Source organism: Limulus polyphemus, unplaced genomic scaffold, assembly GCF_000517525.1.
Source record: "Limulus polyphemus unplaced genomic scaffold, Limulus_polyphemus-2.1.2 Scaffold419, whole genome shotgun sequence".
Lineage (NCBI taxonomy): Eukaryota > Metazoa > Arthropoda > Merostomata > Xiphosura > Limulidae > Limulus > Limulus polyphemus.
The window spans coordinates 586,220-598,909 of NW_013666029.1; the positions used below are offsets into that span (position 1 = coordinate 586,220).

The 12,690-nt window shown below is 36.4% G+C and overlaps 1 protein-coding gene across 1 annotated transcript in view; it reads left to right on the plus strand.

Annotated features, from left to right (window-relative positions):
• The first annotated feature begins 850 nt into the window (after positions 1 to 850).
• Positions 851 to 12,690, plus strand: part of LOC106458132 (collagen alpha-1(XI) chain-like) — a 28,689-nt gene continuing 16,849 nt past the window's right edge. Inside the window, exon 1 of the mRNA XM_013917592.2 lies at positions 851 to 1,674. Within this exon, the coding sequence (XP_013773046.2) occupies positions 1,488 to 1,674 (187 nt within the window). The 5' untranslated portion in view covers positions 851 to 1,487. The remainder of the gene's footprint in view (positions 1,675 to 12,690) is intronic.

Genomic DNA, 12,690 nt, shown 5'->3' on the forward strand with positions numbered 1-12,690 from the left:
TCTTTTCATCGGTATGACACTCAAACATTCCATAAGTGTCTCTAGCTTCTCAGCGAAGAGCGCTTTATATAACTTGATTCAGCAGGTCACTTCAAAATCCTAATTCTATCAATCAGTTCCGGAAATGAAGGGAAAGATGTTCTCAAAGGTAACATAAAGTCCTGGTCATTCTGATTTCTTATTGCTAATTTGCCATCGGAAGTGATCAGCACAAATCAATGGAAAGTGTCAGGAAATTGAATTTAGATTTCAGCTTTCAAAAATTCCTCAACTTCTGAGAAGGAGCTAGCCCCCTCTCAGACTCTTCAATACCCATTCATTTAGATCCATCCTTGAGCGTGCTTAAACACTAGAATAAGCACTTACATTCATTTTACTGTAATTTGATTTTACCTTGAAATCAAATTGATAACAGTATACATTCATAATAAAAACACTGGATGTCTTCAAAATTTCAAATTTCAAAATGTCTTCCAATTCTTGTTATTGAATTTCATTGATAATTTTTCAAAGTACAATTAAATAAATGCCTAGAATAATTTAACTGTAAAAACGTGCATAGCACCAAGCATTTTCTCCCAAGCCATAGTATGCATTAGTTTTAACAATGGACTGACTAAATTATATCTTGAACAAATACCGATGAGGTAGAAGTCTGGGTTTAATTTTGTCAGAATACATTTCAGCTTCAGAAATACTAATCTAACAAAAAAAATTTCACACAAAAAAAGTATTTTGTTATACGAGTGGAGAAAACGAAAGTCTTTTGAAGTGAGGAGAAGGGTGATCAACACTTGTACATCAGCAAAAGTCTCGAGCCACGAGGCGTACGCGTCAGTTTCTAGTCTGCTATCACTACTGACACATCTGTGACCCATCAGGAAGCCTACCTACTTTATGGTGGTGTTTCGAAATGTGCTGAATATTTTTACTTCTTTTATCACTCTGTTGTGTGTGTGTCGAAGTGTAATATATTCACAGCATTAATTCTGAACTTTTAAACGTTTATTTGAATATGAATGATTAGTTTCATTTATAGCCCCCTCCCTTTCCAGTCACGCTCGAGCTATTTGTTACTTAATTTGAGAGGATATCATTCGTAAGGTTTCTCTTCGTCAAACTCAGTTTCATGTAAGTAACGTGCGTAGGCAGAGTGCTGAATAATTTTTTTCTTTTCTTTTTTTCTGTCGTTGCGCTGGCGTGTTTCTGTCCACGTTGATTATCACACTGTCACCAGTTAGGACTCGCTGATTTAAGGATAGTTTCTGGTTGAGCCTAATCTAAGGCGCACCAACAGAAACAGTGAAGTGACTACACAGTCGCAGCAATGGCCTAAACCACATTCCATGCGGGTGCCCAAATTGGAAAGTTCATTAAAGTGAACGGCGCCTTCTTTAGTTTCTGTAGCCAACAAAAACTGTTGGCAATCCTGTGAATCTCGGCTTTGAAGAAGCTTAACGTCATTACTAACGAATGAACTGCATCAGATGAGAAGAGATTGTGTTTGTGCTATGGCTCGACCGAAGTGTAGAAATCAGTGTCGTAACAATGTCAACCTTCGGTTATTATCAGGCAAGACCCTTATACACAGAGATGTGACAATACTGTGCATCGTAACGTTTGTTGTCATATCAACAGGTGTTTTTAGGCCAGTGAAAGCTGCTCTTCCTTCAGGTTTGTCATTTTTATTTATTTAATTGTTCTTTGTATTTCAAAGATAAAATCAGTTTGCATTATCACATTGATCGTATTTATATAAAGCAACGATTAATTAGTGACGTAAATACACAAACTTGTGCAAATATAATTACGAAGGAAACAGTTATACGCTGTTAACTTCTTTCCACAACAGGATCTCTGTGTGTAACTGAACGTAATGAACACTAGTTGGGACAGCGAGATAAACTGTAATAATTATATTGGATAGGTTGTTTAGGCAGAGTATTCATACTAAGTCTAAGTTTCAAATGGACAACAACTGCCTGTTGTAGAAACCTACAAATGTAGAGGACGACGTTTCGAAAGTCTTCCGCCTTTCGTCTTCAGTGTAATGATTCTAGTTAATTATTTTAATATGAATCCCGGAAAAAAAGGAAAACATTTCATGTTGTTAGATAAACTAATGGTTTAATTACTGTTTCTTGAAACATTCGATATTTAGTGAAACTGTATAATCAAAGAAATGAGTAAAAACAAGACAGTTGTACGTTTCACAAATACATAATTTATTACGACCATGGTTTTGCCAGTAAAGGCACGATGCATTTACTGGTGAAGCTTATCCATGGTCGTAGCGTTCAAGATACGCCCTGGTGTGAGTATTGAAAGACAGGGTGAATTAGACGGGTGAACAAATACGAGGATGCTAACCTATGTCAGCCGTGCTTATTACCCATGTACGGGTCCCCCACTGGCTCACCAGTAAAACCGAAGGTTTATAGCGCTATAAACCGGGTTTCGATACCCGTGACGGGCACAACACAAATATTTCGTTGGTGTTGCTTTGCGTTTAACAACAAACAAACACATGCATGGTCTGCAATGTAACCACCCCTCCTTCAAGGAAAGTGCTAGGCCATATTTTAAATAACTGAGTAAATTTAACATTACTTGGCTCATCGGTATGCTGTTGACCAAAGTTTAACATAGCTTAAGGTGACAGGTTGAATAATAAAACACTGAAATATAAGGTCCAAAACACTTTTACAAACATTTTACGACTGGCAGAAGCTCATGTAAGTCTATATCCGAAAAGAAGATAAGCCTGATACTCATAGGAGAAGCAAGTCAAAATTGTCTTGGAAGCTGTTTAGCTGCAAGGTTTTGATAGAAAACTGTATTCCCGCATCAGACTCTAAAACAAGTATCAAGAGCGTGTTCTGTTTTAGTTAGAAAGAAATAAGAGAGAATAACGACCAAGAACACTTACAATTGGTTTGTTTGAAATTACGCAAAGCCATCCATAATTTAGCAGTGAAAGACTAGAAGGAAGGTAGCTAATAATTACCAACTCTTGGACTACTCTTTTACCAACAAATAGTGGGATTGACTGTAACTTTATAACGGCTGAAAGGGCGAGCATGTTTGGTGGGACGGGGATTTTACTTACGAATAAAAAATTCGATATTTTTTCTGAGAGGCGTTTTTGAATAAACTGAGTAAAATGCAACAACAAGATATTATTTACGAATAATTATTGATATATGTCTTGTTTGGAACGATTGCTCAAATATTTTATTAGCAAAATTTCAATAAATAAATGCATAGAAGTTGGCGAAAACACTGGATGTAAAAAAAAAAAAATTCCCGACTATGCAACTCCCAAATCCTCCACCCCCCGTTACGCCTGGAGTAATATCTATAAACTATATAAAGCCAGACAAGCAAGTGGCAAAAAATACGGGTTACAGGGAACCATTTGCTGTCCAAATTAATTTTGTAACCAAGATTTTATCAGAATATAACGTACAGAACTAAATCGCTTGACATTAGAGCCGGAAGAACTAGTGAGGGAACAATTATGAGAAATTAAGACTTCAGGTTAAATTTTCTAAACGTTGAATTTTCAAAGTTAGCCATGTTTATTTGTTCGTCAGTACCACAGGAGTGTGAAAGGGCGTTTTTCTCCAATTCCAGTCCTGGTGGTTAGGGCGCTCAACTTTCAATCTGCTTGTCGTGGTTTAGAATCCCGTCACCGAACATACTCAACTTTTCAACTTTGGGAAGTGTTAATGTGACGATTAATCCTACTCTTCGTTGGTAAAAGAGTAGTCCAAGACTTTGCGGTAGGCAGTGTTGACTAGCTGCCTTCCCTCTAGTCTATCATTTCACTTCTAAATTAAGGACGGCTAACGCAGGTAGTCCTGGAGGAGCTTTACACGAAATTCAACAAGCACAAAAAACTCCAATTCAAATGCGTATGTACACGCCCTTAAAACTTCTATTTGAAAATAAAATGTCAAGATCTGTTTTACTGTTGCGTCATAAAAGCACTTCATATTTTCAGTTTACGTTCATATTCTCAGTTCTCGTTCCTGTATTTAGAGACACCACTGAATTCGAAGGGTTGGGAGGGCTGAACCATGGTGGGCGAAACGAGCGTGGTGCTGGTGTTGTGGTAAAGAAGTGTTTAAAACAGAGCTATACAATGATGAAACTAATAACGTCCAAGTCAGTGTTGAAGTCAACTCTGTGTGTATGTGTGTTTATGTATGTATTACATGAGGTTGTTCAACCCAAAGCTAAAACAGAAGCTTTTCGGGTATGCATACACATACACACATTATATTAAAGTAAACTTTGTTAAATTAACTTTAAGTGTTTGTAATAGCCTCTTTTTTATATCAAAATAACAAAATGACGTGTTTAGTCAGCTGAAGCTTATTTTTCTTGTTAGGAGATGTATATGTTATATTGTGTAATTAACACCGACCATTAGGCTTGGTGCAATGGTGCTATCTATAATTACTTGTGATGCTATATTAATGTGTCTCGGACATTAATGGACAGATTTTGATTAAATATTTTCAATAAAAACAATTTATGGTTTAAAATATAACGTGTGGAAATCAGAAATGCCTTCATATTTTCCTAGTTGACGTATTTACATCATCAAGGGCCCACGCTGGTTCTGCGATAAGCTCGATAGCTTATAACTTTAAAATTGGAGGTTCCATCTCCGCGATGGCTGCAGCATGAGTAGTCTGTTTTGCAGCTTTATACTTAAGCATAAACAAACAAACAACGTTAGCTCGGGCATAAATGATTAAATTTAGGTCAAAAGCCAAGATCAATGCAAATAATGTCGCTTTTTCGACAACTAAGAGATCCGTAGTGATAGATTGATTAATGCGTATGTTGTAACATACTGACTCATGGAAAAGAGAAAGGACCTTTGTTACAATCTGATGATAGGTATTTAGTAGTCACTAAATGCTTTGTTTTCACCAACTACTTATGTTTTTAAGGCATATACTGCGTCAAAAATGTGCTTCAAATTGTTAAAACTTTTGATTCGGACGATATTCCTTCTCTTTCAAGTAACAACCAATCAAACACGTGTGTTATGCTCCTTGTAACATTCACAATATGGGATTTTTACTGGGCAGTTTGGAAAAAAAATCAGGAACATTATTATTTTAGTTTTTATTATTGTTATTAAGTGCAAGACTACAAAATGTTGTGTACCCACCACGGATATCAAAGTATTAGAAGTCTTCAGACTTACCACGGAGCCACTGAGGAGGAATCTGAGAAGATGAGCTAGCATTTTGGATACACACATCACTGTTGAGCACATATTATTAGTTCTTAGGAAGATAATATCTTCATACCAGTAAGCACAATTCAGTTACAGTCGTCGTGCTCATGGTTCTAATTATGCGTCATGTTAACTCTTAGAGTCTGTTTTTCCTAAACTTCACAAAATTAAAGTCATTCAAAAACAAATACTCGTATCAAGTAGATGTAAATTGCAAGGATGTCGTTACTCCACGCGCGTCTTGTGGGGATTGGAATGATGCTAACACGTGTCATGTCCACATCAATTAGGTCGTTGACATCCCCCCCCCTTCCGCCTATATTTTGTAACATTTTAAAAACTATTATTGAACACGAAAGTTGATTGGCCAGATTATTTTGTCATTCTATGGAGAAAACCTACTTTCATGAATGGTAGTTAAGCAGTAATTAAGTGTATTTTAACCGGTAGTTTCCCATAATAAATGTAAAAAAAAAAAAGCCCTGGTTGTTATGAGGTGAAATGGGGTTGCACGTGATGTTCTGAGAAGGAAGACTATTATGTTGCAATGAAATATATTTACGAATATTCACACTCACTGTAAACGATTTTAGAAAACACTTTTGTAGTTCATTAGTTCAGAAAATTCATCTTAGCTAAGAAACAGTTAAAAACGAACATTGTCATGTATAGAAACAAATTGTTATCGTTATCGTTTTTTTCCCTTCCAAACCACTTATATTTTTAGCCTCCCAGTGGCACAGCGGTATGTCTGCGGACTTACAACGCTAGAATCCGGGTTTTGATACCCGTGGTGGGCAGAGCACAGATAGCCCACTGTGTAGCTTTGTGCTTAATCACAAACGAAAAAAAAACTTATATTTTAGACAGTAAAAGGTATGACATGGATATATGCTCTTCGTGCACAAGTTGTTCTGCAAATGTTTTACGCATTTCCACTTAAACTATTGATATTTATTGACCTTGATAAAATAATAAACAGTAAATAACAATTCTTACGAAATGCACTTTTAATTATTTCCATTTTTCTCTTCAATGTTTAATGATAAAGGTAGAAAACACTGATATGAAGCAAAGTATGTATATTTAATTCAACTAAAAACATATACCAAACTGCTTGACTTTCTGTTCAAAGTTTACAGACTTACAACGCAAAATCCGGGGTTCAATTCTCCGCGGCGGACACGGCAGATAGATACTTTATAAATTAGAATTAAAATAAGGCCCTTCTGAGCTGTACATAGAGTAGAGTTTCCTTGCGTGCGTAGTTATAGGGTATTAATACGCTTCGTGCCTAAAAATATAGATCACTTGTCAGTGACCTCCCAGAAAGTATTAAACTCACAAGCATATGTACACACACACACACTCATATATACATATACAACTTCAAGAATTAAAAGCCATTCAGGGACAAATTCTCGTACTAAGTACATGTAAATCACAAGGATGTCGTTAATCCACGCACGTTTTGCGTGCTTTGAATGGTCGTTCACACGTGCCATATGGGCATATTAATTGGGTCTGATTCAGACGAGGCAAATTGTTTTCGTTTACACTTTCGTCCGATTTCTTTTTTATTACATTCGATATTTTATTTTAATAAAAAGATGTTTGATCAGACTAGGGAGAAAATCTACATTATTAATAAGTAATTGTTTAACAGTAATTAATTGCATTTATAATAAGTAAGATGACTAGGGAGCATTTTAAACATAAAGCTCCAGGATTAAACTAAAACCAAAACTAATAATAACCCCATGGGACTTTTATTCATGGATTTATAATTGTTATAGTAGTTCAAAACGGATACCAGTTAAAGCTAAGGTAATAAAAATTAAGTTAGTGACTTTTTCAGCTAACCATAGCTAAAACCGCATGTGTTTGTTTTTTGAATTTCGCGCAAAGCTACACGAGGGCTATCTGCGCTAGCCGTCCCTAAATTAGCAGTGTAAGACTAGAGGGAAGGCAGCTAGTCATCACCACCCACCGCCAACTCTTGGGCTACTCTTTTACCAACGAATAGTGGGTTTCAAAGACACATTATAACGCTCCCACGGCTGAAAGGGCGAGCATGTTTGGCGGGACGGGGATTCGAATCCGCGACTCTCAGATTGTGAGTCGAGCGCCCTAAACACCTGACCATGCCGGGCCCCACCGCATGTTAAATATCAACTAACGACTGGGGCAAATTTCAATGACCTATTTGTTCAACAAAATAATGTGAAACCCATGATATAAATAACTCACTTCTTCAAGTTGTGATTACTTTTAAGAATGACTTAATATTCAAATTTTTCAGTTTCTATTGCTATCTAATTTGATAACTGTGTTGTTCTGGTGTCTGTTACATAAATTCACTAATTTGTTTGTTTGTTGAATTTCGCACTTAAGCTACTCTTCACCAATGAATGGTGGGATTGACCTTTCCATTCTAACCATCATCTCCGCGGTTGAAAGGGCGAACATGTTCGGCGACGGGTTTCGATCCTACGACCCGCAGATTTTGAGTCGAGCACCCTAATCACCAGGCCTTTCAATGTTTTGACTACAATGTTTACGTATACGAAACTTCTTTCTTATTGGGTTGGCTTTCTTAATATATCTGTATTTCTAATTGGTGCTTTGCTCTTCAAGACCAGCAGATACTGACCTGTCATCAGTATAATTTGCAGTTCTAGTCTTAGATTCTATTCAGTTGTTTCTAGAAGGACTTTCTCCTTAAAAATTTAAGACAAACGACAAGTTTATATATATATATATAATGTTATTGTTGGTATTGTTGTAAAATAATATTTCAGTTGGATAGACAGATGACCCACATACTTATTGAAAAAATAAAACCTTTTTTAAGGAGACAAAAAGTTTCTATTCTAACAACTACCTTGTTATGCATTCCACAGCTCTTTGTTGATTTTGATTCAAACGTAATTTTTTTTCCAAAATAATCACTAAATGTATTTGATAACTTAAACAACAGTTTGATTCACTAATCCTATATAATGCTTAAAAGGAATGGATGCAAGGCTAAGGAAAGTATTGTTCATTTGAAGCATCATGGGAAACGTATTGAGCTTTCTCCCTTGCATCTCCATGGACCCTTTTGGGTCAATGACCGCGCTTGGGCAAATGTCAAATGCTTGAAGATGAGTAGGGATGTTTGAATGATTTAATTACATCAGCAGGCTTACGCGCGTGGCTTTCTTAGCCCTATTTTCGAGCATACATCATCTTACTTTCTAGTTATAGACAAACATTCTCTTTCATTTCACGAACATTCTTTTCAGTTTTAGTAAAGTTCTCTCCATGATCATAATCATTCTCTTTTGTAAAATATTATTTTCAAAATTTATTGTAACATATACATTGTCGTAGGCGAAGTTATTTTCTGCTGTTCCAGAACAATTGTGATATGCACGTATACCGGATATTTTCTTCCTGCTAAATTTATATAGGAATTTAAAATTTCTCGTTTATATAATTTGTGTACTGTTTTAGCATAAGCACGTGGTCCAGAAAATCGTTGAGATTGTCTTGTTCTAGTTGCTTTATTTCTTTGTTCTCGATGATAGACAATGCCTATTCTGCCCGAGAGGATATTGCAGTAAAACATAGGATCCGGGTTGTAATATCCTTTGCTGGCCGAGTTGACGTTGTCTAAATATAACAGCTGACCAATGCTGTGGAAGAACAATTGTTGCGAGATGATGCTGTCGACTGGACAAAGAAACCCGTTGAATTCAAGCATGTGTGTGTATTAGTTACGTTGTACTAGAAGGTCATTGTGTTTATTTCCAGGGAAGTCGATCTCGAGCATGGACCTAAACACACTTAAGTAGAAACGACTGTCTTTTTGTGTGCGTAAGTACGTACACCCCGTGTATTATTTTAGTTTGTTTGATAATAAAGATTGTATTCATTTCTACCAAATTCGTCTAATCTAGTTATTCACACACACACACACTAGGAAAGCTTATCTTATAATTTTCAGAATTAGTTTCCTTATTTTTGCGAATCTGCCGTTATTAGCGGTTCCACTTATATAATATTTAATGGGTTTTTTCTTGAAAATACCACAAAATCAGCCTTTTTTACTGTATTTGTTAATGCACTGTGTGGGTCTTAAACAATATATTTATTTAGTGCTGGGCCCAGAATGGCCAGGTGGTTAGGGCGCTTGACTCGCAATCTGAGAGTCGCGGGTTTGAATCCCCATCCCACCAAACATGCTAGCTCTTTCAGCCGTGGGGGCGTTATAAGTGACAGTCAATCCCAATATTTGTTGGTAATAGAGCCGTTCAATGAGCCGCTATGCCGTAGCTAAAAATCTTAAAAGATGGCTTAGCTCAAAATGAGGCAAACTTTTTTCATTTCGTCCCATAGCGGGTATAATGGCCAATAAAAGTTTCTTTCTGGTGTTCTTCACCTGTCCCTTAAAAAAAAACACACATGAAGCAACCTTTCTGCATTGTTCGAGTGCATATTTTCTGCTTTTTTTTTCAACGGAAACGGTCGCACTAATGACATAAATTTCGCTGTGCTGGAGGTTTCAACAGTACAATCAAAACAGGGTTTTCAAGATAATGATGAATGCCATCATTATTTATTATTTATTTAAATAATTCATGATTTATGTTTGGTTGTTTTGATTATATCTGCGCAAAGCTACACGAAGGTTATCTGCGCTAGCCGTCTATATTTTTGAACTGACAGACTAGAGGGAAGGCATCTAGTCAACATTACCTGCCGCCTACTCTTGGACTACTCTGATTGAATGGTGGGATTTGGTTATCACACTTATGAATGCACCAAAAAGTTCAGAGCACGTTCTGCATCAACAGGATGCGAAACGCGGACCCTTGGATTGACATTTTGGTATTCTGACCACTAAACCACACTCGGCCCATGATTTATGAGATAGACCTACTAGAGATCTAGCTGAAATCGTATATATATATATATGTGTAAATAAAGTGATAATAAAACAACAGCAGGTGATGTTGAGTAGCTAGCTTCCTTTTAATTCACCTGTTCACAGTAAGGGCAGATAACCCTTAGTGTAGCTCTGTGCGAATATCCGAAACAAACAAACATCATGTTTGGTCAAATATTTTTGGATTGCGTGTGCTTTCAATAATATTTTAATACTCAAGGGAATATGGACAGTTAGATTTGTGTTCAATTCAAGAAAAGCCGTGTAAGTAAATGTGCATCATTTGAAAAAGGTGTTTTTATTTTTTGTAATGATTTTAATCCCTTCTAAGTAACTGTTACCAGCGAGTCATCTGTGACTTCTAAAAAAAAAGCAATAATGAAAGACCGTGTTTAACAATTAATGGGGTTTTTAAGTGATTTTCCATTATCAATAAAGTGACCTAAAGTAATTTAGGTATTTGAATAATGTTAGAGCTCGTGCCTAAATTATTATTTCACATTACGTATGTATCGGACCAAGTATTTAATGATTTTATATGTATGTAAATATCTTTAACAATATTATTAATGTAACTCACAATTCTACTTATACGTGTGTTAGGTTCCTACCATAGACTTGTAAGTGAGCGGTTTCTGAGGCAGATGCTAGCCAGGATTGTCCTTGACACCTAATGGTCTGATGTATATGATGGTCTGGTTAGTATGGTATACTAGTTAAAACGATTACGGAAGTTTATTAAAACCTTTTGAAAAATGATGGTTAAGTTAAACATCCAGAACAGAAGGACGAGTTTTTCACGGATATCGTGTTCTATCTGCAGTCTCTGCTTCTTGATAATGAGGCCTGGCATGGTCTGGTGGTTAGGGTGCTTGACTCGCAATCTGCAGGTCACAATGAGGCCTGGCATGGTCTGGTGGTTAGGGTGCTTGACTCGCAATCTGCAGGTCACAAGTTTGAATCCCGTCATCCTTTCATTCGTGAGAGCGTTATAATGTGATGGGCAGTCCCACTTTTCGTTGGTAAATAGTAGCCCATGAATTGTGTATCTATGCACCTATCACACGTGGGTGGACTGATACTCTACACTCAAAGTATTTGTGTTCTTGTCGCATGTGTGGGTGGAGTGACAGTCTACACCCAAGGTATTTGTGCACTTGTCATATGTGGGTGGAGTGACAGTCTACACCCAAGGTATTCGTACACCTGTCACATGTGGATGGAGTGATAAACTAGAAACAAGGTTTCATGATTGTCATTCACTATGGTGTATTGTTGTTGCTGCTTTCAGGACTGCAGTTTTTTTCTTCAGAGGATCCTTTGCCGAACTGCCTGATTTTGCAGACGAAAGAGAATTTCTAGTCATTTTTTGTTAGCTGTTGACCACTGTGGAGTTTTTAAGTGCTGTCAGTTTCTTTTTTAATTTCCAGTGATAGCTTTACTTTATTCGGTTTTAATCTAGTTATACTTTGTTTAATTTTTTTTACCATACCAAATTATCCTTTTGACCCATTTAATTTTTGGCAAATCAAGTGTCAGCTCTTAATTATGAATTACATTATCGTCTCCATTCTTTATAGTTACTCAGAATATCTTACTTTTATGTTTGTCCATCATGTGGCCTGTGGAGCAAAATTACATGGAGACCCTTAACCACTCTTGGCAATTATTGTCAGATCCATAAGAGACTCGAGGGATGAGTGGGGGAGCCGGGGGGGGGGCGTGTATTTCGATGGGTAATTAAGCCCCCTTATCATAATGTATCTGTCTGCTTGCCAATAGCTTATGTTAGCAAATTGCGTAGCAATGCGGCAGTAGTGTCATAGTATTCAAGTTTCTCTAGCTCTTGTTATGTGGTTCTGTGTAAAGTTCGTTTACGCGTTGTTGTTTTTTCGAAGAATTTAACAAGTATAGAATTTTTAATATGATGAAACGTTTCAGGCAGTTGACCCATTATAGTAGGATAATTCAGACAGAAATATTTCAGTGTCTAATTTTAATCTGTATATCACAGTTGGTGTTTCACAATTTAAAAGCAACTTAAACAATATATTATACTTTTAATGAGTGATCTTTCAACCTTTTTCTATTCCAAATTAAAATGCCACACAAGCAAGTGAGGTCAAACTCTCTATAGTTGCAAAAAAAACACAGTTATGAAATTCATTTAAAAAATTCTGCTTTGTCCTCATATCTTACCTTATATATAAACTAATAAATAGAAAGCATTAACTACTTTTTATATACTGTTATTCTGCACAATGTATTTGTACGTACGTATATGTAAAATAAGCTGGTAATCAGCACGAATAATACTTACTGGTAATCAATGTTACTAACGTATGCGCGTTATTGTTGTTAAATAAAAGGTGTCATTATTATGCGAATTATTCATAATCTAGTTTTAAAGATGCCCCCCAGTGGCACAGCAGTATGTCTGCGGTCTTACGTCGCTATAAACTGGGGATTCGATAATGTTTTTTGTCCGTATTGAGAA